The 27,585-nt window shown below is 43.5% G+C and overlaps 2 protein-coding genes across 9 annotated transcripts in view; one reads left to right on the top strand and one right to left on the bottom strand.

The window, feature by feature from the left end:
• Positions 1-21,990, top strand: part of LOC135902445 (chromatin target of PRMT1 protein-like) — a 76,480-nt gene extending 54,490 nt beyond the window's left edge. For 3 of the 4 annotated variants that reach the window (XM_065432523.2, XM_065432520.2, XM_065432522.2), the window contains exons 5-7: positions 2,985-3,054; positions 13,710-13,907; positions 21,847-21,987. In XM_065432523.2, the coding sequence (XP_065288595.1) occupies positions 2,985-3,054; positions 13,710-13,902 (263 nt within the window). In that variant the 3' untranslated portion in view covers positions 13,903-13,907; positions 21,847-21,987. Of the gene's footprint in view, positions 1-2,984; positions 3,055-13,709; positions 13,908-21,846 lie in introns of all 4 variants that reach the window. The other variant, XM_065432521.2, reaches the window with a different exon arrangement.
• A 2,268-nt stretch (positions 21,991-24,258) lies between these two features.
• LOC135902444 (methyltransferase-like protein 25B) overlaps positions 24,259-27,585 on the bottom strand; it is a 37,265-nt gene continuing 33,938 nt past the window's right edge. For 2 of the 5 annotated variants that reach the window (XM_065432513.1, XM_065432516.2), the window contains exons 8-9: positions 26,349-26,456; positions 24,259-26,034 (exon numbers count right to left, since the gene is read on the bottom strand). In XM_065432513.1, coding sequence (XP_065288585.1) covers positions 25,859-26,034; positions 26,349-26,456 — 284 coding nt within the window. In that variant the 3' untranslated portion in view covers positions 24,259-25,858. The remainder of the gene's footprint in view (positions 26,035-26,348; positions 26,457-27,585) is intronic. The other 3 variants (XM_065432517.1, XM_065432514.1, XM_065432518.1) reach the window with 3 other exon arrangements.

The raw sequence follows: 27,585 nt of genomic DNA, 5'->3' as shown, positions 1-27,585 counted from the left end.
CTGCTTATCTTTTAGTGCATACATCTTGGTTTGTCCTATGCCAAGTTTCCTTCTCACTGATTTCAGGCTGTGTCCATTTTTTACGGCTTCTTGTCTTTCTCACGTTATAGTTTCGAATATAACTTATTTTCGCCTTGTTGACGAGTTTTGACGGCTCCGCGAATTCTATCTTATCTCTTGAGTTGGCAACTTTCATTTTTTGTCGTTTCTTTATTATGTCCTTTGTTACTTGGGAGAGCTTGCCTACAAGTTGCCTTGGTGCCTTGCCTCCCACTTCAACTGCTGCCTCTGAAGCCAGCCTTGTTTCGGTTTCATTCATTACCTCTATGTCATCATCAACATCTCTCTGTTCTAAGGCTGCATATTTGTTTGCAAGTACCAGCCTAAATTTGTCTGCTTTTACCCTAACTGCCTCTAAGTTGACCTGTTCTTTCTTGACCAATTTGATTATTTCTGTTTAAATTGAGGCGGATCCTGGCTCTCACTAACCTATGATCACTACATTTTACCCTACCTATTACTTGAACATCCTGCACTATGCTGGGATCAGCAGAAAGTATGAATCAATTTCATTTCTTGTTTCACCATTAGGGCTTTTCCATGTGCATTTTCTGTCGCTACGTTTCCTGAAAAAAGTGTTCATTATTCTCAGCTTATTCCTTTCTGCGAATTCTTCCAGCATCTCACCTCTAGCGTTTCTAGAGTCGACACCGTAGTTGCCAATTGCCGGTTCACCTGCCTGCCTTTTCCCCACTTTTGCATTGAAGTCCCCCATTACTACTGTATACCGCATTTGCACTTTTCTCATCACTAATTCAACATCTTCATAAAACTGATCTACTTCCTCATTGTCGTGACTGGACGTTGGAGCGTAGGTTTGTACTATCTTTAATCTATGCCGTTTATTGAGTTTGATTACAACTACTGCTACCCTCTTGTTGATGCTGTAGAATTTGTCAATGTTGCCTGCTATGTCTTTATGGATTAGGAATCCTATGCCGTATTGCTTCTTATCCGGGAGACCTCTATAGCAGAGGACAGGGCCATTATTCTGCAATGTGTAAGCCTCGCCAGGTCTTCTAATCTCACTAAGACCGATAATATCCCAACCAATGTCTGACAGTTCTTCGAAGAGTCCTGCTAAGCTTGCCTCACTCGAGAGGGTTCGGGTGTTAAACGTTGCAAGGGTTAGTTTCCATTGGCAGCCTGTCCATTGTAGGGGAACCAAATGACAGATGCATATTCTAGAACAGAGCAAATTAACATTTTATAAAATAGCAGTTCAGTATCACGGGGGGGGGGGCTAGAGTTGAGTTTTGCGGGGAGGATAAAGTGCAGTGCCAATAACCCAATTTTTTTAGTGCTTTCCTGATTCATATTCAATGTGTTTAGCAACCTAAACAGGAAAATTCAGTGCTGCAGTACTTTAGCTGCCATTTGAATGCTGAGGTGCTATAATGCAAGGGTTCCTTTTGCTTGATTCTACTCATTCCTAATGATTCGTTGCTCACAACCAAATGGTCTCGGCTATACATGGGTGGAGGAGTGGCACTCGGACCAGAGACAAAGTACAGAGGAAAAGAATTCGAGTAGAATCATTACATTATCGTGGCCCTGGCATCTATAGACTTTTGATTGATAGGTCACCTAGAGTGCCGGGACATTTTGAGTTACGTGAACTAAGTTCCACCTGGCATGATGGTTTAGAGCACACCTTGAAAAGTATGCGATGTGCTGTTCTTTGCAATTTCAGGATATTGATTAGAGCGTGGATGTACCTTTGTTGTGATATACAGTTATTAAATGCCACAAATACCACCTGCTAAATTTTGAAGCCTAGAAAGGTCTTTGCTTAATGGGCACTACCTAAATACTTTCCTTAAGGTATTATTATTATTTTTTAAAATTCAAGATACGTCTGATTAAGCCTGCCACATAGTGCTTAGTAAGGAGCTAATAATTCCCATGGAGGTTCCATTTCAAGAAACCTTTCCTTGCACATTCACACATGCCCTACTGCAAATTAAATACATTTGCCAGATACCCACAGTAGCTGCAGCTGGTCATTGCAGTTGACATAAATAGCGACGCCAGATTTCCTTTTATGGTGAAATCTTGTTAAAGCATTGAGGGTTGAATTTTTTTCAAAAACCATGCCCCCGTAGTCAACTTTTTTAGGGAGCAATGATTGAAATGTAGCAATAATAAAGGAGTGAAAGTGGACAAAAAGAGGACTTGCTGCAGGTGGGGGCCAAACCCATGTCTTCCGCATTAAGTATGCGATGCCTTACCTATGAAGCTACTGCAGCAGTCATCCTCCGGTCCATGGCCATGAGGAGTGCTGGCTGACACTCCCAGCGTACATGCACACTCAGACAGAGGCAATGTGTGAGAGAATAACCATCCCATTGTCCGCTTTCACTTCCTCATTATTTAAACATTCTAAATAATTTTTCCTACGCTTTTTATGGCTTCATTGTCTATTTTTATCATATGGTTGTTGTTATGCACTAAAAGCAAAATTTGGGCTTTTATTAGGCAGAAGAGGCGCCAACAGAAGTCTTTACTTCACATGTTGGGACAGAATTATTTCATTTTTGCCTGCAACTACGATAGCCTTGCAATGACTACCTCAACCTCAATTTCATCCTATGAAACAAATCGCCACTAAGAAGCAAGTGTTAGCCTGTAGCACATATTGAATGGCAGAACTGATGCACCTTATTTGAGAATGTGATAAGCAGCTATGACTGATCAGGGCAGTAAGTATGCTAAAATATATTCGATGGTAGGTTTGTATCCTGTGTGCATAAAGCGTCTTTACACCTTAAGCAGGTGTGTGCTAATGAGGTTTCCCTGTATGTAGCTTTCTTGGAACTGTGTAGTCAGCGGTGATGCTATCTCAAACTATATGCAAAGCATCACATTATAGGTGCAAGAGATAACAATGTGCTTGTTCCGAGTCAGACATATCTACCTCGTAGATCGTGGAGCAGCCAGGACTTACTACAGGCAGCCTCGTGCCAATGGGGCCCTCCGTGGACAGTTTGGGCGGTGAGTGCAAGCCTTCTCATGCTATAACCTCTAGCCTTGAAAGATTAAAGGGGCCCTACATCCCATATTATACATGTTGTTTTTATTCTACATTTGCTTACTTGACAATGCCTCCAGCACCATTGAAAGTGCCAAAATCAGTGTATTTGATATTTTAATTTAATCCTGAAATTTATTTCCGCACCGACTGCAGCAACATACAACAATTTTCAGCTGCGAATGTGACACGAAAGCATCTGACTTATGCTGTTCGTTTTGACCAGTTGGGGGTGAAGAATATATTTTGCATGTCTATGCTGTACAGTAGAACCCCAGTAATAGACTCCGCTTAAACTGAACTTCAACAGACAGAAATTACTTCTCTTTATAAGAAGTTCTGTTTATGCGAAAGACACAAATGTTACGACAAATTTTTTTATTTTAAAACAGCGAGTGTTTTAATTGTAATACAGTGAAAAGATAGCATTATTGTACTCTGCTCTCGTATATCACAGCTGCTTTCGCACAAGGTATTTGTTCATGCACTCTTGGTTTTGGCTGTCACCACCATGATGCACAAAGGAGGGCTGAAACTAGGCTACATGAATACAGCCACTGATGCCACGACAGCCAAATGTCAGATTGGAAAATCCAATAGGCAGATTTCCCTGGAAAATCCTGGCTCTTTGGCACAGTAATTTAATGTCTTATATAATGCCCCCTTATGTAATACCCTGACAGTGGTCCTTAACCCTTTGAGGGTCAATTACATAAATATACGGCACCGCGAACAAGTCCAAAAAGGTTGATGCCGTATATTTGCAGTGCAGTCTGTACGTCTAAAAAGCACACCAATTTCGTAACTTTTTCTTTTCTAGCATGTGCTGCCACTATGTGGAAATACAGGGAAATTAATTTTTTTTCGTACGCCTCTCTCTCTCTCTGTTTTCGTTGCATTAGCGCTAGTTTGCTCCCGTGCGTCTATATACTACCGCTCGCGCATTGGCACGCGTGCGAGTGGGTGGGTGGTGGTCTGGGTTTTGTTCTGCGGGCGGTTTTGGCTTCTTTTGCTTGCAAAACTGATGGCTATCTCGTGACGAATCACTCAAAGCGCTACAGCTTGTCTCTCGCTCATTTAGTGCTCACAGGGGTGCACACAGGAAGGATGCTGCCGTGCATGTGTCTCCGTTGCTTTCTTTATTTCATTCTTTATTTTTTTTGGACACTCACGAAAACTAATAGCTTCTGGTTGGCGATTTGGCGATAAGATGAAGATTAACGGAAGTTTGTCACACGTTTTGCTTTTTTTACGGGCACACAACCACACAGTTTTCTTGAGTGCACGCACCTATGCAGTTGGGTTATACTATGGACGTAAATATTAATGTAAGAGCAGGAACAGGTGAAAGTTGTGAAATATTCTAGTGGGCGCATTTTCAAAGCCTTGAATGAACTATGTGTATAACAGTGCATCAAATTTTTAATTCTTATAAGTTTATTTCCTTTTTTATTGTTGTTATTCATGAATGAAGAGTATATATATATATATATATATATATATATACCAACGCAAAATATTTTTTTCTCACTTTACGGTCACCCTAGAAAGGTTAGGGTAAATTTTTTTCGAAATAAGTCCCTAAGAAAAATTGGAATCTGCACTGAAAAAAATCTACTCTGGGCGGTTGCACATGGCGAAAAAAATTGACCCTCAAAGGGTTAAAGGAAAATAAATGATGATGATCAACATTTGAAAGTTTTTTCAGTTGAGATAGTTGCAATTTTGGTTCTATTTGCATTTAACTGGAGCTCCCAAAAAGAAGCGTTCCCTTTAAACGAAGTTTGTTGACATTGTTCCTATAAGTGGCCAACGAAAGTTGGTACCATTGTTCTGTTTATCCAGAATTTCCATTTAAGTTAATGTCACTTATCCAGAGTTGACTGTATGTTTCTCGCTCATACGTTTTCCCGGATATAACATCACTAAAGCTCGGTCCTAGCAAAGGGCTCATAGACACCAGTGTATTATAACGTACGGGTTTGTAAATACTCATATATCACCGAATCAAATTGAATAGCAAACATTCAAATTATTCTATTAGCGGATTCTACTGTTTGATTTTTCGAATAAGAGCACTCCCACAGTATTACCGCATATACCAAAAACCAACTTCTTCCCAATGGATTATATCGCTATTGATGCAGTTGGTGTCGAAAGGCTGATTGTCAACTTAAAAGTGTCTTCGTCGGCCGGTCCAGATTGTATTTCATCAAAAATGCTGAAGTGTACACAAGTTTATTCTGCACTGATATTGTCAAAGCTTTTTCAACAGTCATTACAGATGTCTACACTACCCTCTGATTGGAAGATAGGGAAGGTGGACCCAGTGCATAAATCTGGTGATGTACATTCCCCCAATAATTACCGCCCCATATCATTAACATCCATTCCAGTAAAAATCCTAGAGCATGTAATATACTCGCACCTCATTGAATTCCTTGAGTCCAATTCCTTCTTCAGCATTTATCAGCATGGATTCCGTAAAGCAGTTTCGTGTGAAACGCAATTGTTCTGTTTTACTAACGACTTGTTTATTAACGCGGATCATGACTTTGATACTGATTGCATATATTTAGATTTTGCTAAAGCATTTGACTCCGTTTCACACGATCTACTTATCTTCAAGCTTAACCAACCTAACATAGACCCTAATGTACTTGCATGGATTAAGGAATTTCTCTCTAACCGTAGTCAGTATGTGACGGTAACGACTTCTCTTCACGTAATTCTGCCGTAACATCTGGTGTCCCGCAAGGGTCCGTTTTGGGCCCTCTGCTCTTCTTGATTTATATTAATGATCTTCCTACTTGCCTTTCTTCCTCAACTGTCCGACTGTTTGCAGATGACTGCGTGGTTTACCAGAAAATTACTAACCATGATGATTATTTCAATCTGCAACGTGATCTAGATAGGGTATTTGAATGGTGCAGTCAATGGCTCATGACACTTAATACAACTAAATGTAAAAGTATGCAAGTTTCTCGCCACAGCACTAATCATTGTCCGCGTACTTACCGCCTCAATAATATTCTATTACCATCTGTTGACAGCTATAAATACCTTGGTGTTCACATTTCTTCTAATCTATCGTGGAATACGCATGTCGAATATGTAACTAACAACGCCAATCGCATACTTGGTTATCTGCGTCGAAACTTTTTTGACGCCCCATCGTCCCTGAAGCTAACATTTTACAAAACTTTGGTACGTTCTAAATTAAAGTACGCATGCGCCATATGGTATCCTACTCAGACTACACTCATTCAAATTCTCGAAGCCATTCAGAATCGCGGCGCACGTTTCATCTTGTCGAATTATTCACGTCATTCCAGTGTCACATCTATGAAGAAAACCCTAAACTTGCCTGACCTTTCGTTGCGTCGAAAGTCATCTCGCCTCAGCCTTTTTCATAAAATATATTATTATAACAACGAGATGAAGAACGTTTTGTTTCATCCACCTCATTACATTTCTTCAAGGACTGATCATCGCTTGAAGGTGGGGCTGCCTTCTTGTCGCACAAAGTTGTGTAAGGACTCTTTTGTTCCTAGAACAAGTGTCGCATGGAACCACTTTCCCTCCACAATCGCCAGCATTGCTGATGACCACCAGTTCAAGATCGCTTTACAAGACGCCTTGTAATACTTCTGTTTGTTTGTTTGCTGCACGCCTTGCCATTTCTTTCCCACTCCTTTCTGTAGTGCCTTTGGGCCCTGAAAGTATTTTAAATAAATAAATAAATAAATAAATAAATAAATTCAGTTTATTTGGTGTGAAGGTCCATACAGAGCCACATGCCATGTGCGCCACGGAGCCCGTCGTGCTCGATGCTGCACAGGCGAGCACCGCACTTAGTTGTTTTCGGCAGGAAAAAAATGTGCCGAGCATGCCGCAGACAGGCTGCCCATGCCGTGGTGAGGCCACCCATGCTTACGCATTCTACCCTCCTACATGCACTCCTCAATAATTCAGTTTGAGTTTCATTTATGCACAGTCCACTGTTTATTACTTGTCCATACGTTTTTCAGCGTATAACGTCACTAAAGCTCAGTCCCAGCAAAGGTCTCGTAGACACCAATGTTTTAGAAATGAGTAGTGTGCGAATACTCTAATACCACTGAATCTAATCAAATAGTGAATGTTCAAATTATTCAGATTGCAAATCAAATATCTACCATTCGATTTTTTGAATATTCGGTATAATCGGTGGGAAGACTCATGCAGAGCTGCATGTTGTGTGGACTACAGAGCCCTTCGTGCTCGACAGTGCTCAAGCGAGAGCCCCACTTTGTTGTTTTTGTCGCAAAAGCACCAAGCGCGCTGTGGACACGCCACCCAGGCTGATGCATTCTTTGCAAGCGCCCTACTTCATGCACTCCCCAACAATTCCGTTTAAGTGAGTTTTGTTTATCCAGAGTCCACTGTACATTCCTTGTTCATGTTTTACCGACTATAATGCCACTAAAGCTAAGTCTCAGCGAAGGGCTCATGGACACCTGGGGATTAGAAACTACGGGTGTGTGAATAATCAAATCAAATAGTGAACATTTGAATAATTTGATTGTCAAATCAAATATCTACTGTTCAATTTTTGGAATATTCACTAGTTTCGTTGCGAAGGCCCACGCAGAGTCGCATGTTGCATTCGCTGTGGAGCCTCTTGAGCATGCCGCGGACAGGCCACGGAGGTTGACGCGTTCCTTGCGAGCGCTTCTGCCCTACTGCATGTGTTCCCCAATGTCCACCCAATGCACACACAGTGCTCGAATGCCACAATCCACGGTACATCGCCACGTCAGCTGAGGCTGCCTCTGTCGGTACGTGTCTGTCCATGATGGCAGGACCGATCGAAACAATAACACGACACGGACAGAAGGAACGGCAACAAAAGCATTACGTATTTCAGGAAGTGTGAAGATTGGGCCCGTTAGCCACCAAAAAAGGCATGCAGATCATGTTTCAACGCCCATTAATGTAACTCGTGATCTCGGGTTCGATCACTGATGGGCTACTTGTACAATTAGTGACAAGCATTCTGCAACAGCTTGCAGCTCGTTATTACATCGACCAGCGGCAATTTTTTGTCACGACCACACTGCCTTAGGACATTAGGCTTATTCGGGGCTTCCGTGGGCGCCGGCGACTAAAGTTACGGTTTGTTGCCGAATTAACACAGATCTGTTTGCAGCAGGCAGTGGTATTTAGAAAGCCAACGAGCCGCCTCGCAAACTAATGCGAATGTACGGGATGGCAACACAGTTGCTCATAGCCGCCATCATTGTGGCGCGTCGTATTGCAGCCTCTCGTTCTTGACGTCATTCGCAGACAGACATTGGTTTCATTTTGTAGCTTCAAGCGACAACACAGCGGGTGCGGTGGGCACCCAGCAGCATACATTTGTGTGGACGGCGGATTGACGAAAGAAAGGGGGGGGGGCATCGCACGAACTTGCTGCGACCCCCCTGCCCCCCGATTTCAGAATTCTTAACAAGTAGCAAACGACACCTATCTTGAAAATGAAAGGTGCCTACTCATTACCATCAGTGCCGACAATGGTCAGCCCACACAGAACCAATGATGGCTACATCTGGAGCAGTATTCAAGTCACGTGATGTGCGGTATGCGCTTTCATTTGTCTCGCACAATGGCCTTACATACGGTAAAGATGGGAAAGCCCTTATGTATTTTAAAGGAAAATTGGAAAGCCAAACTTTCTATGCAATAAAAGACAGCCATAAAGCAAGCATGTCCACTATTAAACTGAGAACATCATAGGTATTTAATAAAGCTTAACATCACACATTTTTTAGCTTCAGAAGTAAAAAAAGATACTATTAAGCAAATATTCTATTGATAAATAAAAATATTTTACGGACCTCCATATATTAAAGCTGAGCTGTAGTCGGTGCTGGCGTACTGATTTGGTGTTCCCTTTAATTAGAGTAGACTGTACTGTACGGTATACTTTCATTTCTATATACCTAAGTTATTGATAGCCTGCTACATTTTTATTATGCAATGCTAGGAGACTCCCAAGCATGTGCAGCACCGTGTTTCCTCACCCAATATTTGTGAGCATTAAAGTTTGTGATAAATTTTCTGGTATTCAGTATTCCATCACGCGACATCAGATACTACATTTCAATGAAGCAGCGCCGGTTTAGCTGGCTAGCAGATGATGATTGTGCAAATGTGCATGTAGACATCAGGGAAAGCCGGACAAGTCATCTGCACAGCTGTGGCGGCTGTGCAGATGAGCGTCTGCCGCTGTGTTCTCTGTCAAAGTTTCAAATACTCCTTTGGAATTGCTGCCCTGGTGTGTCAGCTCTGCACCATTGCATGGCATGGAAGAGAGCTGGCACTTTAGAGCGCAGCTGTTAGGCACCCGTTCCTGCGTTGAGCATCAGCATGCTTCAGAGTCCCTTGTAGCAGAGTGAATGAGCACAGCGAAGCATGAAAGAGCGAACGCAGAGTGCAGTGGGTAATGAAAGACGGCGGTAGTGAAAAGAGTGCGAAGAGGAAAGCGGAGGAGGAGGGCATGGCGAAACCTTGAGAATAAAAGCGAAGTGCCTTGCAAGACTGGCTCTGCGGCGACGATGTCTATGAGATGGTGCCAGAGTAGCGTGCGTGAGCAGAGGTCTGTCTGCGGCGGCTGCTATAAACGCACCCACGCATCACCCACGTGCTGCCTCTCGCAATCTCACGATTAGCAAGGCAGTCATGCCACATTTCACTCTGCTTGCAATGTGTAGCAGAAGCCAGATTGTCCATGCCAGCAAATATATTGTGAAATGAAAGCATGTATAGAGCTGCACTAAATTTCACATTAGGGCGTATTGTAATCATTGGTAAATTTTTTGCAGTGCTTTGGGAAAAAAAAAGAAAAACATTGTAATGCGTATTTTACCCAACATTTACTGCACCATCGTACATGCATTTATTTCTTCGTAGGTATCAGCGGTTACATAAAGAAATGCAAATTTGTACATGTTGGTTATTATGTATTAGCAGTGAAATCTCAATATTACGAATTTCAGGCGGCCGCGGTAACTTGTTCGTTATTCTGAAAGATTTTATAGTGAAAGCACCGAAATTAACCATTTCACCTATCAACGCATCAGTTCATAAGTTGTCACCATCTGAGTTATCCACGAAAGCATGCTGTTGGCTCTCTGCATGCGCTGATGCTATTTTCTTATATTTCGCTGCCACGCACAACCGAAGCACGGTATAATAAGAGTGACGCACACAAAACAGACTACCGACAAAAAGGTACCTCCATGTCGCCTCCAAAGTGCAGTGTTTCTTGCTTTTTGTTTGTTTTTCACATTTCTTGCCATGGACACCAGAACTGCCTCACTCCAGGCGGACACCTGAACTATGCCAAAGCGCAAGCACATGTAAACGACACCAACTGGAAAATGCAGAGTGCGACCGTGTGGCATTTCCACAAGTACGGAAGTGTTGCATTTCACCACCCGTGTAGCTAGTACTGCCGCAGATGTAAGCGCAAAAAAAAAGAGGTGTGCACAGAAAGAAGGGTGAAAAAAAGGAAGAGACGTGCCTCCATTGCTAGGCAGCACTTTTCTGGGCAGAGAATGCACTTGCAAAGTCTGATGCGCCGTTGCCTCTGCTCGCCCGCATTTTTTTCTTGGGCGCCGTCCCAGGTTTTCCAAATCCATGTGCCACGATGTCTGCTCTCCGTACCTTGTTGTCTACTAGCCTACTGTTTCGACTTCTGTGAAGGATCTACAGTCGACTCCCGATAATTCGAAGCCGCTTAATTGGAATTTTCGGTTAATTAGAAGTGAAGCGCTGGTCCCGTCAGTTTTGCATGTAATCCTATAGAAGAAATCGCTCGATAATTCGAAGTCCTCATCCAGTAATATTGTTTAATTGGAAGTTAATTTTCAGCCGGGATCCTCGAGGTGACCGTCATTCTTTGGTAGAATGTGCAATTTTTAAGTGTTGCAACAGTTCCGTGCTCCGCGTTGGTGTCATCGCCACCGCAGCTGCCCGCAACGCCATCCTTCTTGGAGCGGCGCGATTATTCATTGCTACGGCTGCCGCGCATGGCCGGAGCTGATTGCAGAGGCCACGCGGGTGCCATAGGTGCACGCAGCGCTGCATACTGGCAGTGGCGAGATTGTGCGAGATTAGTCTTGCAGCGTGCGGAGTGTGTGTCGAGGCGTGTGTTGGTTGAGCGCCTTTGTGCGGGAAGCTCGTAGGCTAGGTTGTTCCACGGGTGATTCGGAATTAACTGTACCTAGTCGCGCAGTTTATTTATAGCCATGGCAAACCGTGGCTCTTATCGCACGCTCGACCTGTCAACAAAAGTCGAGGTTTTGAAAGAAGTTGAGAAGGGAGGTGCCGCCAAACAAGACATAGCGCAGAAGTACGGGATCAAGCTGAACACGCTCTCAAACTACATCAAGAACAAGCGTACAATAATGGGTGCGTTTGAGAACGACAAGTTCAAGACTTCTCGGAAGCGAATGTGCACCGGCGCTTACCCAGAGTTGGAGAAGGCTCTGCTGGTTTGGATTAGGGAGGCCAGGAGCAACAAACTTCCTCTCAGCGGAGACATCGTTGCGATGAAAGCCCGAACGCTTGCAGCAATGTTGGGGATCGATGACTTCGTTTCGTCAGATGGATGGCTGATGCGCTTTAAAGATCGCCATGACCTGGTTTTCAAGAGCGTGTGTGGTGAAAAGGCGTCCGTTAACCAGGAAACATGCGCCACTTGGAAGGACGGAAAGCTGCGTGAATATCTTGCCGAATACAGACCGGAAGACATCTTCAATGTAGATGAGACTGCACTCTTCTATCGGCTTCTACCAGAGAAGACCCTGACATTCAAGGACGACGACTGTGCTAGGGGCAAACGCAGCAAGGAGAGAGTGTCGGTGCTGATCGCGGCAAACATGACTGGCACGGAACGATGTCGGTTACTTGTGATCGGGAAAGCCGCGAAGCCGAGATGTTTTAAAGGCATGAAGACGCTGCCTGTGGACTATGAGGCGAACAAAAAAGCGTGGATGACGGCCAAAATCTTCAAGAGCTGGATAAGCAAATTGGACTGCAAGTTTGCTGCTTCAAACCGCAAGGTGTTGTTCCTTGTCGATCACTGCAGTGCTCACGTGAATGTGCCAGCCTTGAGTGCAATACGCCTCGCATTTTTGCCTCCAAACACAACGGCTGTTTTGCAGCCACTGAATCAAGGCATCATCAAGAATGTCAAAGTCCTGTACAGGCGGCACCTCCTCGAGCGCATGATTTTGTGTATGGATAGCTCCACAAAGTACGAGGTGAGCCTGCTTAGTGCCATCCACATGTTGGCGCGAGCATGGGATCGTGTGAAGCAAGAAACAATTGCAAACTGCTTCAGGGCTTGCGGTTTTGTGGCAGCTTCTTCGGAGGATGCCTCTGAAATTTCAGCAAAGGAAGCGTCAACAAGCGAGCTTGACGGCACTGATTTTGGTGATGCTCTCGGGGACGTCAATTTTGAAGATTACGTCGCCATAGACAAGGCGGTCGAAACGTGCGGTGCGCTGACGGATAGCAAAATTGTAGAGATTATTCGGCCCCAGGAAGCGACGATGACATTGAAGGCGAGCCGCAACCTAAGGCTGCCGATGTAGCTGCGGGCCTTGCTCTCGTGGAGCGCTTCTTTGCCGCTGAAGGTAACGCGGAAGAAGCGTTCTGCCACATCTACAGCCTGCAGAACTTGCTTTCAGCAGCGCGATTCGGCAAGAAGAAGCAAAGCAAGATGACCGGCTATTTTTCTTAGAGAAAATACTCGATTTTGCCACAAACAAAGTGCTGTTTTTTGTGTTTTGTGCTTAATTGGAAGTTCGTTTAATTCAAAGTTTTTTGCGGTCCCCGTGAACTTCGTATTAACTGGAGTCGACTGTATACAAATCTAAGAATCCCCGGATTTTGGAATATTATTTCCTAATACTGAGGCATTGTCAGCATCACAGGGAAACTGAATAACCATCGTTATCTGAAAGGTTTGGCATTCTGAAGCTCGTACTACTGAAATATTTTTATATTGAAACTGTATGAAGTCAGCAGGGAATTCCTGAATAGTTTGTTCATCAGAAAAGTTCGTTAATGTGGTGTTCATAGTAACGAGGTTTCACTGTACCATTTAGTGCATGTGCATTGCACGATCCCGCCAGGTACCTATTAATGAGGTTTCACAGTTTGCTCGGATTTCTGGCTTTAAAGACTGCACAAGGATCAATATTCTTGACTCGGTACCAGGCACACTTTGGCACATTGCCAGTAGCGCTGTTGCCAGTAGAAGTTGATGTCTACAGTGTCGATGCATGTGAAAGTGACCGTCAATATTGCTGGTGCATTTTAGAAAAGCTCCATGGGATCCATGGGCAGCCAACAAGCTTCTATTTTCATGATTGCGCTTATCCCAAAACTTTGCTTATCTCAAAATTTTGTTCTGGTTTTTACAACTACAAGTTAATGGGTCTGTACTGTACATAAAGAAAGAAGGGACTGTTGTGCAGCAACATGCCGATATCACTGGCATCGACAGTGATGCCAGTCATTTCCTTCACTCGTGCATGAATGCATGATGATGCCATGTGTGCAGGCCACGAAATCGCAGGCGGCGTGCCCAGCAACAACAACAGCAGCAGCAGGCAGCACCCGGTGTGAATTCTGGCGGCCAAACTGACCGTCGCCAGTTGGACCAGCAGTTGGAGGCATACATGCAACGTACGAGAAGTCACTTGGACGCTGAGCTGGATGCCTACATGGCCCAGGCCAGTGGCAGTAGCAGTTAGATGAGGTACGCTGCTGACTGTAATGTCTCAGCTCTTGTATCTCCTTGGAATAATGGGGGAACAGTGCAAGACCTAGTTTCTGGGCAAACTTTAGACATTTTCTTTCAAAGGGCCCCTGAAACAATTCTTTAGACGCGTAGGATACTGTTAATGTTAATCATTCACACCAATATTTGTGTGAAACGTCTTATATCAAAAGAGCTGCGGACGATTACAAGTTACCCTCCTCCATAGTCATGTATTTTCTCCTCAACTTGTTCGTCGAGTGATCGGGGCTAAGCTCTGCCTTCACTGGTTCTGTGTCATGATGGCACGTCGTGTCGTCGACTTCTGATTCTCTAGGAGCGAGCGCATGAAGCCTCTCCGAACTCTCCGCCAGCTGCTTGGCAGACGACCCCAAGCGAGAGCTATCGAAGCAGCGTGCGTTGTGTGCATTCTGTCGCAGTGCTGAACGTGTCTGGTATACCGGTAACCGCAGGTGAGCTGGGTGTTTCGACGGATGGCTGGAGGCATAAACTCAAGCTGATGAAGGAACTTTAGTGTAGACGTATGTGAGCAGTCTGATCGGTCTGCACGGTCCAGCCGCCTGTTGGCACAGAGTTTAACCAGCCAAACAAAGTGCTAATATTGCTCTAACCAAGTGTAAAATATTTTAAACGTTTACAAAAACAATGTGTTAAACGATTACACTCCAGTGAAAAATTTACACCAGCAGCAAAGAAGAACACATTTCGTTACTGCTACTGTGTATGGTTGAGCTCTGTGCCACTAGGTGGCTGCACCGTGCAGACCATTCGCATTTGCACTTCTGCTCATCCCGTGAAACGACACGATCGAACAGCCAGGCCCTGTCCCCTTGCGTTTGCGTTTAACCTAACACCGGACTCGCGAAACGCCAATGCGTTAGTATTCTTTCTCTGTAAAGTTACGGCCTCAAACGTGCAAATTCTGGCGCCGATTGGATAGCGGCAGCCCGATGCGCTGGAGCCAGTCCGCTCATCTGCTGCCTTGCAGAGGGACATGATGTCGCAGCTTGACATATTGCCAGCCGCTACGTTTGCATTCCACAACGCAACAAAGTCGGATCATAGTGCTCGCGAAAAGACTGAGACCGACTCTCACCGTGGAGCTCTCGTCAAAATGGAGCATATTGTAACACAAGCAGATGACGTTTGCTTTGTGCCGGAAGTGCTTAAGTGTAGTGAGAAATTGTTCTTGTACATTCTCTTTCTGTTACTTTCTTTTTATAGAAACAAATTAACTAACCTTCCAACTATTACGAACGTCATTTGTTCACCATAAAGGTGGAAAAATTATCTATGATGCGCCCTGGGCAGCCAATTGGATAGCTCACCCTACTGACATCAATTGGGTGATTTACGTTAGTTATTCTGGGTAGGGGTGGCTGAAAATTTCGCCGAACAGTGTGCTGCGATCGGCAGCAATGTACATTTTTAAAACCTTATAATAAATTACGCGCTTTACACGAAGCACTTAGATGACTCAATTAATGATCAGAAGGCCCTACTCTAACAACTCGGTATGTTTGTACAAAATCGTCAAAATCGTTTCAGGGTCCCTTCAAGATTTTTCACCTGTTTCCAAAAGACTGGTGTCGCATGGCTACTAGGTGTTCAGCAAAGTCTTATTTCACTGTAGATGTCTCACTGCATTTCAGCTTAAGTACATTTTGTGTGTTTGGTTTCTTTGCATACTGTGTTTGTCATGACAACTAATTATAATATCTCACAATTTTTCTTGCTGTCCACTGACATGATGCACCCTATGATGCTCTTGTTGCACCCTCTGAAAGGTTTACAACTCAACATAAAATCATGTTGCAAAATGTCTTGATGTAAATTACCATCTGGGGAACCAGTTCTGGAGTTTCAAAGTAGTGTCCTTGTATATACTTTCAAAGGGAGCAGAATCGTGCATATTTTGGGCACACAGGAGCCAAACTTGGAAGGGAAGGCATCTGTCATGAACGTTGCTGCAGTTAACACATAATGAACGAGTGCACGTGCTTAAGTCGCAGCTTCGAAATGTCTCGCACGTTGATGGATGCTGAAACAATATTTTGACTGTCCACCGGGAACAAATTTTTTCCATTTCTCGTTGCGACCATGCTTCCGTGATTAGTGAAAGCAGTGGATATGCGGTGTGCACTGTGTGAAATGAGTTTTTGTTGACATTGTAGCACCTGCATGCATGTGCCCCTGGAACATGCTCACAACTTGCTTAATTGCAATACAGCCATAACGAAACTGAATGGAAGCCAACGACATGCCCAAGAACTTGTAGCATGCACTTCGTTGGAGATGAGACGTCAATACACCCTGCATCTCTGTCGTATGGGCCAACAATTTTCACATTTTACCACAAGGTGGGTGCCGCTGGGAACAGACAGTCGCACAGTCAGCACGCTTGCTGTTTAAGTTTATGGTCCACGCAAAAAGGAATTTCTAACTTGCTTCTAACTGCCTAGGGTATTACGGTGACATCGTTCAGTGTAGTTTTCGAGGGTAAAAAAGATATGAAGGGGTATACCGTATTTACTAGCATAATGATCGCACTCAATGATCGCACCCCTAAATTTTGTCATCAAAATTAGATTTTTCTTATTTCCCGTGTAATGATCGCACCCCAAACTTGCCGCAGTGATATGTCGTGTGCCAAGTCTAGCGAATAATGATCGCGCTTACCATCTGTCGAATGCTATGCGAACGACTCTTCAAGACAAACTAAGCAGTCTGCAAGCACTAAACATTCTTAAGTAGATGCCCCATTTCATTACTTTCATCACTTTCCGCACTTTCATGACAAAAAGAGGTACTACCAAACTTGCCTTTATTATGTGAAGGCTTTATAAAGGTTGTGGTCAACAACAACAAAAAAGGTGCCTTTCGAGTCTTCTCATCTGCACTCGTGGGCACGCAACAAATCGCAAGCGGCAACGATAGTAGCCACGTTTACACTGACATGTTAGGAGTGCACCCTATTCATATGCCAGTGCTTGTAACACAGCTAGGATATTCGCCCACCCTTAGCAGAAACGTTGCAGTATTAGGGCAGTAGTGAAGACAGATGCCGCAGTTTCTGCAGCATACCGGCCATGTGTTTCTATGTCACTGGCAGCTAAGCGCGCCCATCTGTTTATGTCCCTTCAAAGTGGACATGGCTATGTTATTGCCGTAAACTTGCCGGTATTAATGATATTATTCATTAGTGATACAGAAGAAACTGTATCAATGCACGTAATGTACTCATGAGAAGAAAAAAAGATCGCGTTCGGCTTGCTCCGCCGGCCGCCATTTTTGTTTTGGTGTACCGCACTGCATACAGCGGCAGCCGCCTATTTGCTGATCTGTTGTCATCCCGCAGCCAACGCGGGATGAAAAAAATTTGTTTTTGTGTGAAATTTAACTTGTGCACTGATCGCACTGCTCAATTTGCATCGATTTTCTTGACAAAAAGTGTGATCATTATGTGAGTAAATACGGTATGTCCGGGCCATGTGCAGCTAAAAAAAACTTACTGAGCCTGTACAAATTTTTTCATGCATGTCATGCCATGCACACATGTCATACATATCACTCATGTTCATGTCGTGACACATCATGCATGTCATGTATGATGTGTCAGTGTGATGTGATCAGACAGTGCATGTGATGCATGCATGGTGTTCGTGCCATGCATGTTGTTGTCACTTGTCATGACATGAATGACATGTCATGTATGCTAGGTCATGCATGTCATGTCACGCATGTTAAGGAAGCAGCGGATTGCAATGTTGATGGCATTGAAGGTAACCAAAAGACGGCGTCGCGCCCGTGAAGTTGGCTTCTCTGCAGTGGGTGGAACATTTGACGTCATTTGAGACCACGTGATGGTGCTCAGCAAGTAGCAGCGCGAGCGGCAGAAGGACAAGGTACGTGCAGCTCTGCTCCCTTATATGGGAGCGCATACAAGGACACTATATTGAACTGACACTCAGTGCCTCCTTGCGGACATCGTGCTCATAGTTTAGTCCTACTAACAAGAAAATGGCCAGCTATGGGGAACGTTCAAAAGTCGTGAAAAAAAGCTTGGGTGCCATTGTTATTCCTGCTTGGTTAATTGCCAGAACTAAAGAAGCCGTAATATAGCCCTATCATTCTATTATTTTTCGTTCAAACTATGAACATGAGCGGTGACAAATTTGCTTTCAGGCAGGCACACTCGCATGCCGTTTCAGCTTTTATTTGTAAAGCTTCTCGAACAAAATATTCTTGTGCATTTGATTTTATTGAAAGCAAAAATGGGAATGACCGTGAAGATGCTTCTACTACAAGAATGTATACAGCCGTAGTTTTTTTTTTTTTTTTTCAAGAGTGCTGAGAGTAATTTTAGTGCCAGATGGTGTAAATGCCTGCTGGGTTTACAGTGTATGACATCGTTATGACATTAAGGCAGCAAATGACATTGCTAATCATACAGTCACACAACCAATATAAACAGTAAGCACTTTGTCATTACTACAGAAACACTGCATCGATGCTCCACCAGTGTGTTGCTGCATCAAGCGACACAAACACTAGCTTTTTTGGCTATGCAGCTTCTATTCCAGGCAAAATGATGTCCTCCTAGAGCAAAGTGATGCGCAATGTTCATTTTATTAAAAGCAATACCCACGGTCAAACGTTTAGCACCAACGAGAGTTCGGATACAAGTCAAGTTCAGCTGCAGTGCATGGCTACTGACAGTGCACCGCAGCGGGTGTCATTGCAAATATTGGCATGTTTTCTTCTTTATGTGAAATTATTATTATTGTTGAAATTATTAGGAGAAGGTAAAGCAGCAACAACTGCAACAAAACATTGTGGCATGGAAGCGTCGGCGGTTCGTTCTCAAATGCTGTCAGGTACATATTCGAAGTGAACTGGAAAAGCCCTAGTAACGATATCAGTGGTTGAGTGATCAGTGTAGTGAGGCTGCCAGCAATGCCAGAGTGTAGCCGCAACCACTCTTCTGTTGCTGAATGGCCACATTGCTGTGCCACAGGGAGATCTCGCCATATGCCAGCAAGACCACCATCAGCCGTAGTCTGCGAACCACAAACAGCATGTGTCAAGTTGCCGTGAAACTAACATAGACGTTGTCGTGCCTTTCATTCTAGCACCATGGACACCATAAATGGCTCCAAAGAAATCAATGTCACTCTGCTTATGAAGGAGCTGGCTCTATTTGCACCTGAAATATGCAGAAATGGAACAAGGGATCACTTCCTTAATTCCCACATGTTCTATAGCTTCATCACTTGTGAATTTCACACATGGCGCCTATCTGCCTTCTCCTCCTTGCATGCGTCCAAGCGCTGGCCACGTTCCTTATCTTGGAAGTAATCTCATCACGGCAAGTGCAACGGATGGGCTGAGACGTTTGGTGCCTTGATGCATGTTAGGTTTTGCATGTCTCAAGTTTCTGATTCACGTTGCGAATGCGTTAACTCGCGTTGCAACAGTGACTTGGTGGTCATCGAGTCAGATCTGGTAATGTTTGCCTGAGCGCGCGTGACACCGATAAAACTACAAACCTTACTTCGTGTAGTTGTCTCTTTGCCATCACCATCAATGCTCTACCTTTCTCGCGAAACTGACTTTCTCTTTCTTCTTGTTTTTTCTTTGTACTCGGGACAGATATCCGCACCTTCTTAGACTTTTGTTTTTAATTTGTGGGCATCAGCTGCGGGCACTAAGCACAGTCACCAATGGCATCCAAAATGTGCGACACTGCACAATGCAACACACGCCAATCTCGGACACTATGAGGCAGGTTGATGTACTGGTCTCGGCGCAATCTGCACCACACACACTGGCACTCATAATAACGCTGTTATGGACTGATGTTCTTGCGATTCATTTATAAGTGCGTACCAACAAGATCCTATCCACCAGGAATGCCCATGAATTTGTGAAGTTGATTTAACCGCGAAGCTGTTCCAGCTCGGTGTAAAATGGATCGTGTATCACAAAACTCCATCGATGGCCACTGACGAAGACACTATGTGCAGCCGGTTTCACCGCCGCGCCGAATGCACATGCTCTTGACCTTGAAAAGGATATAAAAGCGTGTGCTCGGCGGCGCTCGGTCAGTTAACGCCATGGGCCTAATCGACCAGTTTCGCTGTTTCAAACCTTGCACGACCGAGTGCGAGCTTGCTTGTTTTTTTAATGCTGAAACCGGAAAACCTCAAGTTAACAAAATTCACTATTTAAAGAAATTTTTCCCTGCTAGTTCAACTTCGTTATATCGAGGTTCGACTGTATTTCAATCTGTCTGTTGCACAAGTGTTGGTACACGTGTGGGATGAGCCATGGCTTGAGCTTCGGCATCGGCTTTGGCACAAAGCGGTCTCTGATGTCAATTTCTTGCCAATCTTCTAGCTAAAATTGTAAGGGCAATATACTGTCCATGAAATTACTTGCTTGCTGTGTCTGTGATCATGTGAAAATGCCAGGCATGCTTAGCACCGAAAATTCTGCAACAGGCTCTATGTCACTTAAATGTATGTAGTAGTATTGTTCTCTGAAGCAAGAAGAACAGCCTCACAGTAGAGAAAGGCTTTGGTGCTTTAGAAAACTTGGACATGTGAAAGGTGACATGCACTATGAAGGTTTCTTGTCAACATTGGTCCGGCGGCGTTCTCAAAGTGCGTAATTCTGGTGATGCCCGTGCTGGCTAGCTTCCGAGAAGACAGTGATATTCTACAATGATGACAGTTGCATTGTCATTGGAAGTGACAGCAAAGTTAGTGAGCGCTAGCAAGTAGCAACACGATGAAAAAAATTTGTAGTAGCTTATGTCTTGGAAGCTTTCCTCCTTCTCCCCTTGCCATTTGTTTCCACTTGTTCATGAGGCCTAATTTTGGGGGGGGGGGGGGGTTCATCTTATATGCTTAGTTGACTTGCACGTCGCAGTATACAGTCACCAAGCAATAATTCGGACACATCGAGGGCCACCAAAACGTCCAAATTATGGGGAGTCCGAAATACCATATTTGCCCAAAAATAAGTGATTGTATTCCAGAAGTGGTCAAAAAAGCTGTCACTTTCGTATATACGTTCGATTTCGCATGTTTATAGTGCAAATTGCATTGGTTTCTATAGTGTTCGCATTCTTGGAACAGTGCCAAGCACAATATCTTATTACCTTGCTGAAACATTGCCACTCATCAACGTATCGGGTGCTAGTCGCACAAAATATAGCAAAAAATGAAACTATCTTTCAAAATAATTGTTAAAAAATATGGCCCAAGTTTATCAACGCTCGCTGCGGGCACAGACGCTTGCCCTTAGCCTAGACATTTCATAGCCGTGATTTTCTGGCAGTGCCTTTTATGCTATTTCTTTTCACCCTTTTCATGCTTCGTCAATGGTCAGAGCAATGGTCCGCATGCATTCTCAATGGGATCAGCTAGCTGGCCATGAAGAGCTGCAAAATCACTACAAAATCAAGGCCTGTATCTCGATCATTGTTATGCTGTCGCTTCAGATAGACGTAAAAAACAGTAAACGTGTACACCAAATTGTCAACGGCGACTACTAGATCAACTAGACTTATCTAGTTTCAGTTTGGCAGAACCCCGCCGTCGATGTCAGCGAAATCTCAAAAGGAAAATATCACTTTTTCTGCTTGACTCAGTGGCCATATTAGCACACATTCGTGCAGTCAGAGTGCAAATTATTGTGCGATGCACTGTAATGTGTCCAAAATTTCAATCATTATACATTAAGTCTTGGGGCTAATGGCGATGCCATGAGGCTGTCCGTCTATTCAGTCATTGACTGTACAAAAGTTATTGCATAACAGTCCTTTTCGTTCTGTGATTTGTAGCGTGGCGTAAATAGTACTCGCAACTTTTTTTTTTATGGAATTAAAAAATTGTGTTTGCACCTTTTAAAGTTTAGATGAAGCCTAATGCGGCGGAGGCTGGCGAGCCAGGAGCAGGGCAATGTTGCGTGGCGAGGAGCCGGCAGACGGGAAGGCAGCTGCCAGCTGAGCCCCACTCCAGCACGCCCGGTCACCAAGCACCATACCTTCCCAACAAGGCTGCAGCAGCTGCCGGAGGAGCTGCAAATCGTGCATGAAAAGACTCTGTGACTGACTTGTTTCCCGTTGTTTGGGCTGACCAGTTGCACAGGCACTGCTACCTGTTGTATCTGTTGATCTTAATGTCTTACTCGTTTTGGATGTTCGTGCTTTTCGGTTGCCATTAGGCTGCTCTTTGTATCCTGGCTGCCTTGGTATTCTTATCAAGTGACATTTTAATGCTGAACAGCATAATGTAAACCAACATCATCTCATCTATTTTCATGGGATAGAGTGTCTGGCCAGTGGCAGAAAGCGAGAGATAGCTACAACATTCAGTTGTCGATATTCTTTCAGCCTGCACATTTCAGCAAGAAGATGGGTAACCAGAACACAGACAGACCAATGAAAATAGATGTATAGTTATGTCAAACAATCATACGGGACGAATGCTTTGATTTGCGTACCCATCTTCCTCGTGGCCGTGAATTCTAATGATACACCAACTGGTGTACAATACAGCTCTGTTGAAAAGTTGTAAACAAGTGTAGATTTATACTCTGTGCCAGAATTATTTTAAGGGATGTAGGTGGAGGCTTGAATTCAAAGGAAATGCATCTTATTAGGACTGCATTTTATCAGAATTGACCCCAACAAACTTGTAAATCAGTTCTTCAGCACAGCAACAGCTGTGAGAAATTGAAGTGCTATGTGCATGCAAATTTGGCCAACTGTCTCAGTAACCACTTTCCCATAGTTTACTTGCGTTATTTGCTGCTTCCTTTTCCTACTTTTCACTTTAGCCCAACTGTTATGACCTAGCGTGTTTCAGCATGACATAACTGTACCAATTGCTAGTGATGAAATTTGAGCACGTGGTCAGCGGCCGATTTCACGAGTGATCCTCAACTTGGTGTATGTTGGCTATGTGCCTGGCGATGTCACTTGGTGCACAGCAGCTATTTTTAGGCATTCATTTAGACATTCATTTAGTGTTCACTTGGAGTGTAAGTGCAAAAATAGCAGCCTTCTCTTGTCTCCATTGCCAGATTTTGTCATTATAGTATTTATGTTTTGGCATATGTGCATACATGCTGTTGTCAGTAGGTACTGTTCAGTCAAGATAACTTTTAATGAAAGTTTTTGAATGTGACTGCGTGCTTCGGTGTCTGTTTTTTTTTTTCTTTTCACTCATATTGCACATGATGTTATTCCTAGTCATTATGTCTAGATGCTATGACTGCAGTTGTCTGCAACACTAAATTTTCACAAAAATATTTTATGCACACACATACAAAAAAAAAACACTATTGGTACATCTAAAAATAGTCGTAAGCATCAAATGCTTTATTACTTTGTCATCAACATGCATGCATTTTGCATTTCTCACTCTGATACACTGCTTACCACCGTCAGAGCCTTCCTATTTCAAAATTTTCAAAACAACTTTATTTCACCGTCACTTCCACTAAACTTTATAAAAAGGTAGACCTACACACTGTACAGTTTAAGCTCAATCTAATGAAACCCAATTTTACAACGTTCCCAATCTAACGAAGAAATTTCCATTCCCCAGCAGATACCCACAGGGTTTAGTGTTGTCATCAACCCGAATTAACGAAACTAAATTGGCCACCAAATCTGATATAATTTTTTTGCTGAAATAAATTAGTAATAAAAGCGGTGATTTCTTTCTAATTTTTTTACACAAATGGGTTTTTCTTTGAATGTGTGCTCCAATGCTATCGCGTCAAAACATCCAGGTGCCCTAGTCACAGCTCTAGCGTTATTTTGGCGAGACTGGACACCACCGCCATTCACAGAACAACGGACTCTGCAGTCGATAGTGCTCTTACATACCAGATGGCACTAGGAGCGGTGGTGGTTGCTTTCGTTATTTCATGGGTTATGCAACAGATGGCACTGACCGTCCCCTCGCAACTTTCTTTGTTGGCCTGCTGGCACAATCACTGCATTTGTTCTTCGCGTTTTTGCATATCGACAGCCTGTCATAGCTTCATGTGACCGTCTGCCTAGCCTGCATCGCCTGGACATGGAGCCTCCCAAGAAAGAAAAAGGAAAGTGCTCAACCTCGAAGAACGTAACAGCATGAAACATGAGGAAGGGACGGTGATAGAGACCAAGTGAAAAGAGCGCTGCTTGACATTTTCAAGCGAAACTTAACACCTTTAATTTTGACGCATGAACTGCCTGAGAAAAATTCGATTAAGTTTTTAGAGCTGGGACTAAACTTTTTTAATGATCACGTATGTTGGGGTTATGAACCAAGAGCAAAAAAAGCTTTATTACCCGCTGTATCTGCTCACTTCAAGCTCATGAAACATAGCATTATTGAGTACTGCTTTACTAATGCCCTCACAAAATCTTGTGAATATATGCTTCAGAAAGCCTCACACTTCAAATTAGACTGCTGTCTGACGCGGGATACCCAGAACCTCTTGTGGTCTCCGTGGCCGAGGGCCTGTTGCGAAAAATGAAAACAGTGTGGTAATCTGAGAAGCAAAATGTGGCAGGTTCAATTGTGGGCAAGAAAATAGTCATTATACCATACATCCACCAGGCTTCCCACAACCTGAAAAAGATTGGAAAATGCGTAGGCATTGATGTTGTGTTTTTGGCTGTGTTAAAACTTTCATTCCTGTGCAAGAAAACAAACCCATGCAACAGCAAAGAAAAAAAAATTGTGCCAGATTTAACACCAAAAACATTTTGTGTCTTGCGACGAGGGTGTTTATCGCATGTCGTCTTGCGGACACAAGCACATTGGACAGACAGGCAGATGCACAAACAACAAGAATCTAAGGGACGGTAATCAGGGCCAGTTAAGTTTACACTGCCATAAATGTGATAAGTCTCCGTGTCATCGTAACAAGCCATGCATGCCTGAGTTCGAACAAAGCGGGATTGTTTCTAGACACAAGGATCAGTGCATCAGAGAGATATCGAAGCGGTCAAGATTGCTCGTGCAGGAGAGGGGTGTGTAAGCATGCTACCACTGACATTGACCAAAAAAGAGCTATGGTTTTCAGATGGTTGGTGATTAGGAGCTTGGTGATATCACCTTGTGCCACTCATGCTGACCGTTGTTCTATTCCTTTCTCCCCTTTCTTTTCCTTTCCTGCTGGCGCTTCGTATGTATACATATGCATAGCATCGACAGTAGTATAAACAGTTGGAAGTGAACGTCGCTCTTGTCACTCAGTCTCTATCATCGTCCCTTCCTCGTGTTTCATATGTTCCTCAAGTTGCAATGAACCAACAGCCCAGCAAGCAACCATTCTGCTCGAAGAAAGGGCAGACATAATTCACGCTGTCACAAGTGAATGCAAGAAATGTAACGTGGCCACCAAACATGGCATCCTGGCCAGCACTCTTTGGGACCAAACCATCCCTTTCTCGATTTTACGAGCTTCCCAATTTAACAAAATAACTCGAATGTGGTCATCACTTTGTTAAATCGAGTTTCAACTGTATTTACTCACATAACGAATTCACCTCCCACTTTTCCAATCGGAAAGTGTGTTCCTTTTTCTTTTCCTTGCAAAATGATTGCACCACAAACTGGCACTTAATGCAGCTGTCATTATTTTCATTCCTCTCTCAAAGACGGCACTTATCTCTTGCCAGTGTGCCTGCAACTGTCACCAGTACAACTCTGTCATGTGCATGGGACAGCATACATACAATATTTATGCAATTCTATGCACACTTTCTTATGTGAAAATTTACAAGAAAATGACACGTGCGTTAGCTTCAAGTATGAAGAAAACTCTTACTGTACGGGACAAGCTATTATAGATTAAAAATTCCAGTTGCAGTTTACAATCTAAGGCATACTAGAATTTAGTACATGCAGCACCTTTGGCTATAGTTGGAATAACAATGATGTACCAAAACACAACATCCTGCATGGAAATTTAGTTGTGCTGATTCTTGTGCACAACATAAAACCTACCGTGAGCGTACGGACTGCTGAAAGCTGGTGCTGGTGTCTGGCGTGCAGTTGGTTGAGGATGCCGCACCACATGTCACGTTCTTCACCTGTTGGCCATGCAGGTCATACTCATTTCAGTTAACTCCATAGGAGCTTTGATGAAACACTGCTTTGTCTCCATTGTGCATAGGTGCAATGGGGCGTCATTAAAGAAGTTTCAGAGCCTTCTGAAAACTTCAAACAAAGATGCCTTCGAACGCTATTCAGAGACACAAAAGTTAATCTGAAAAAAATACTGTTCATTTGGTTTTCTTGGAGTTGAAAGTAGTCTGCCTATATGTACAGATCAAGAAAGCAATCAAGCCATTAAAATTCTGCTATACTAACCGCTCCTCAATTAACATACAGTTTGAATGCTCACTTGTTTGGCAGTGGACATCTTGCATGACATGCTCTCGATAAGCATCCCAGGAAGACATTTGCGAATGCCTGGCCATGTGACGGCGTGACTTCTTCCATGGAAGACCATCTGTGAGGTTGAAGCTGCGTAAGATGCTTAGCCATGCACTAAGAGCTAATGCACTAAATGTTACTAATGCACTAAGTTGTACTATATGCTAAGTCAGTACAGGGGGTGGTTTAATAGCTGAAATCTGTCAAAATCATCTGTGAGGTGTATAGCAGAATTCTACTTCTTGAGCTAAATAACTCTCAGGGGCAGACATTATTTCTACAAAGAATAAAAGTGAATATTTTACTATTTAAAAACATTTTTGCTAATGAAGTTTGAAGCTAATTACATTATGCCACATATTACGATTCATTACTTGTAGCCGGTAACATTTCACGCACTTGGTACAAATTCTGAGGATGCCGCCAGTTTCAAGATATGCGTTCCCAAAGTTTGTGACAAAATGCATTGGTGTTCTAGTAACTTAAGAGCTTCAGTAGGATTCAGTAGAGCCTCAAAGGATATTTTTTTTTCAAAGTAAGTGGAACAACCGTGCATTTTTGCGGCAAGTTTGACTGCACTTATCTCAAATCTCAAAACTGGCGCCAGTTTCAAAATGCATTCCAAGTGGATGTACCTTGTGAAATAACTGGCTTCAATTCATGTATTACAATATGCGTGTTAGGGTAATTAGTGAAATTTTGTTAATCAGTCAATGATGCACATTTACAGTGTAAGTTATGTATACCTGTTCAAGTATCCTAGCCCACCAAGTAGATTTGCATTAACTTACGCACTAGGCGACTCAAAAATGTTAACATTTAAACGACAACAATAATAATAGTAATAATCATCATCATCAGCCTATTTATGTCCACTGCAGGACGAAGGCCTCTCCCTGCGATCTCCAATTACCCCTGTCTTGTGCCAACCGATTCCAACTAGCACCCGCAAATTTCCCAATGTAGTCGCACCACCTAGTCTTCTGTCATCCTCTACTGCGCTTCCCTTCTCTTGGCACCCATTCTGCCACCCTAATGGGCCAACAGTTATCTAATCTGTGGGTTATCTAATCTGTGCATTAGATGACCTGCCCAGTGCCATTCTTTTCTCTTAATGTCTATTATAATATTGTCTATACCCATTTGCCCTCTGATCCACACTGCCCTCTTCCTGCCTCTTAGTGTTATGCCTATTATTCTTCGTT

The sequence above is a fragment of the Dermacentor albipictus genome, chromosome 4 (assembly GCF_038994185.2).
Source record: "Dermacentor albipictus isolate Rhodes 1998 colony chromosome 4, USDA_Dalb.pri_finalv2, whole genome shotgun sequence".
Classification (NCBI taxonomy): domain Eukaryota; kingdom Metazoa; phylum Arthropoda; class Arachnida; order Ixodida; family Ixodidae; genus Dermacentor; species Dermacentor albipictus.
This window is presented reverse-complemented; position numbering and strand designations above follow the sequence as displayed.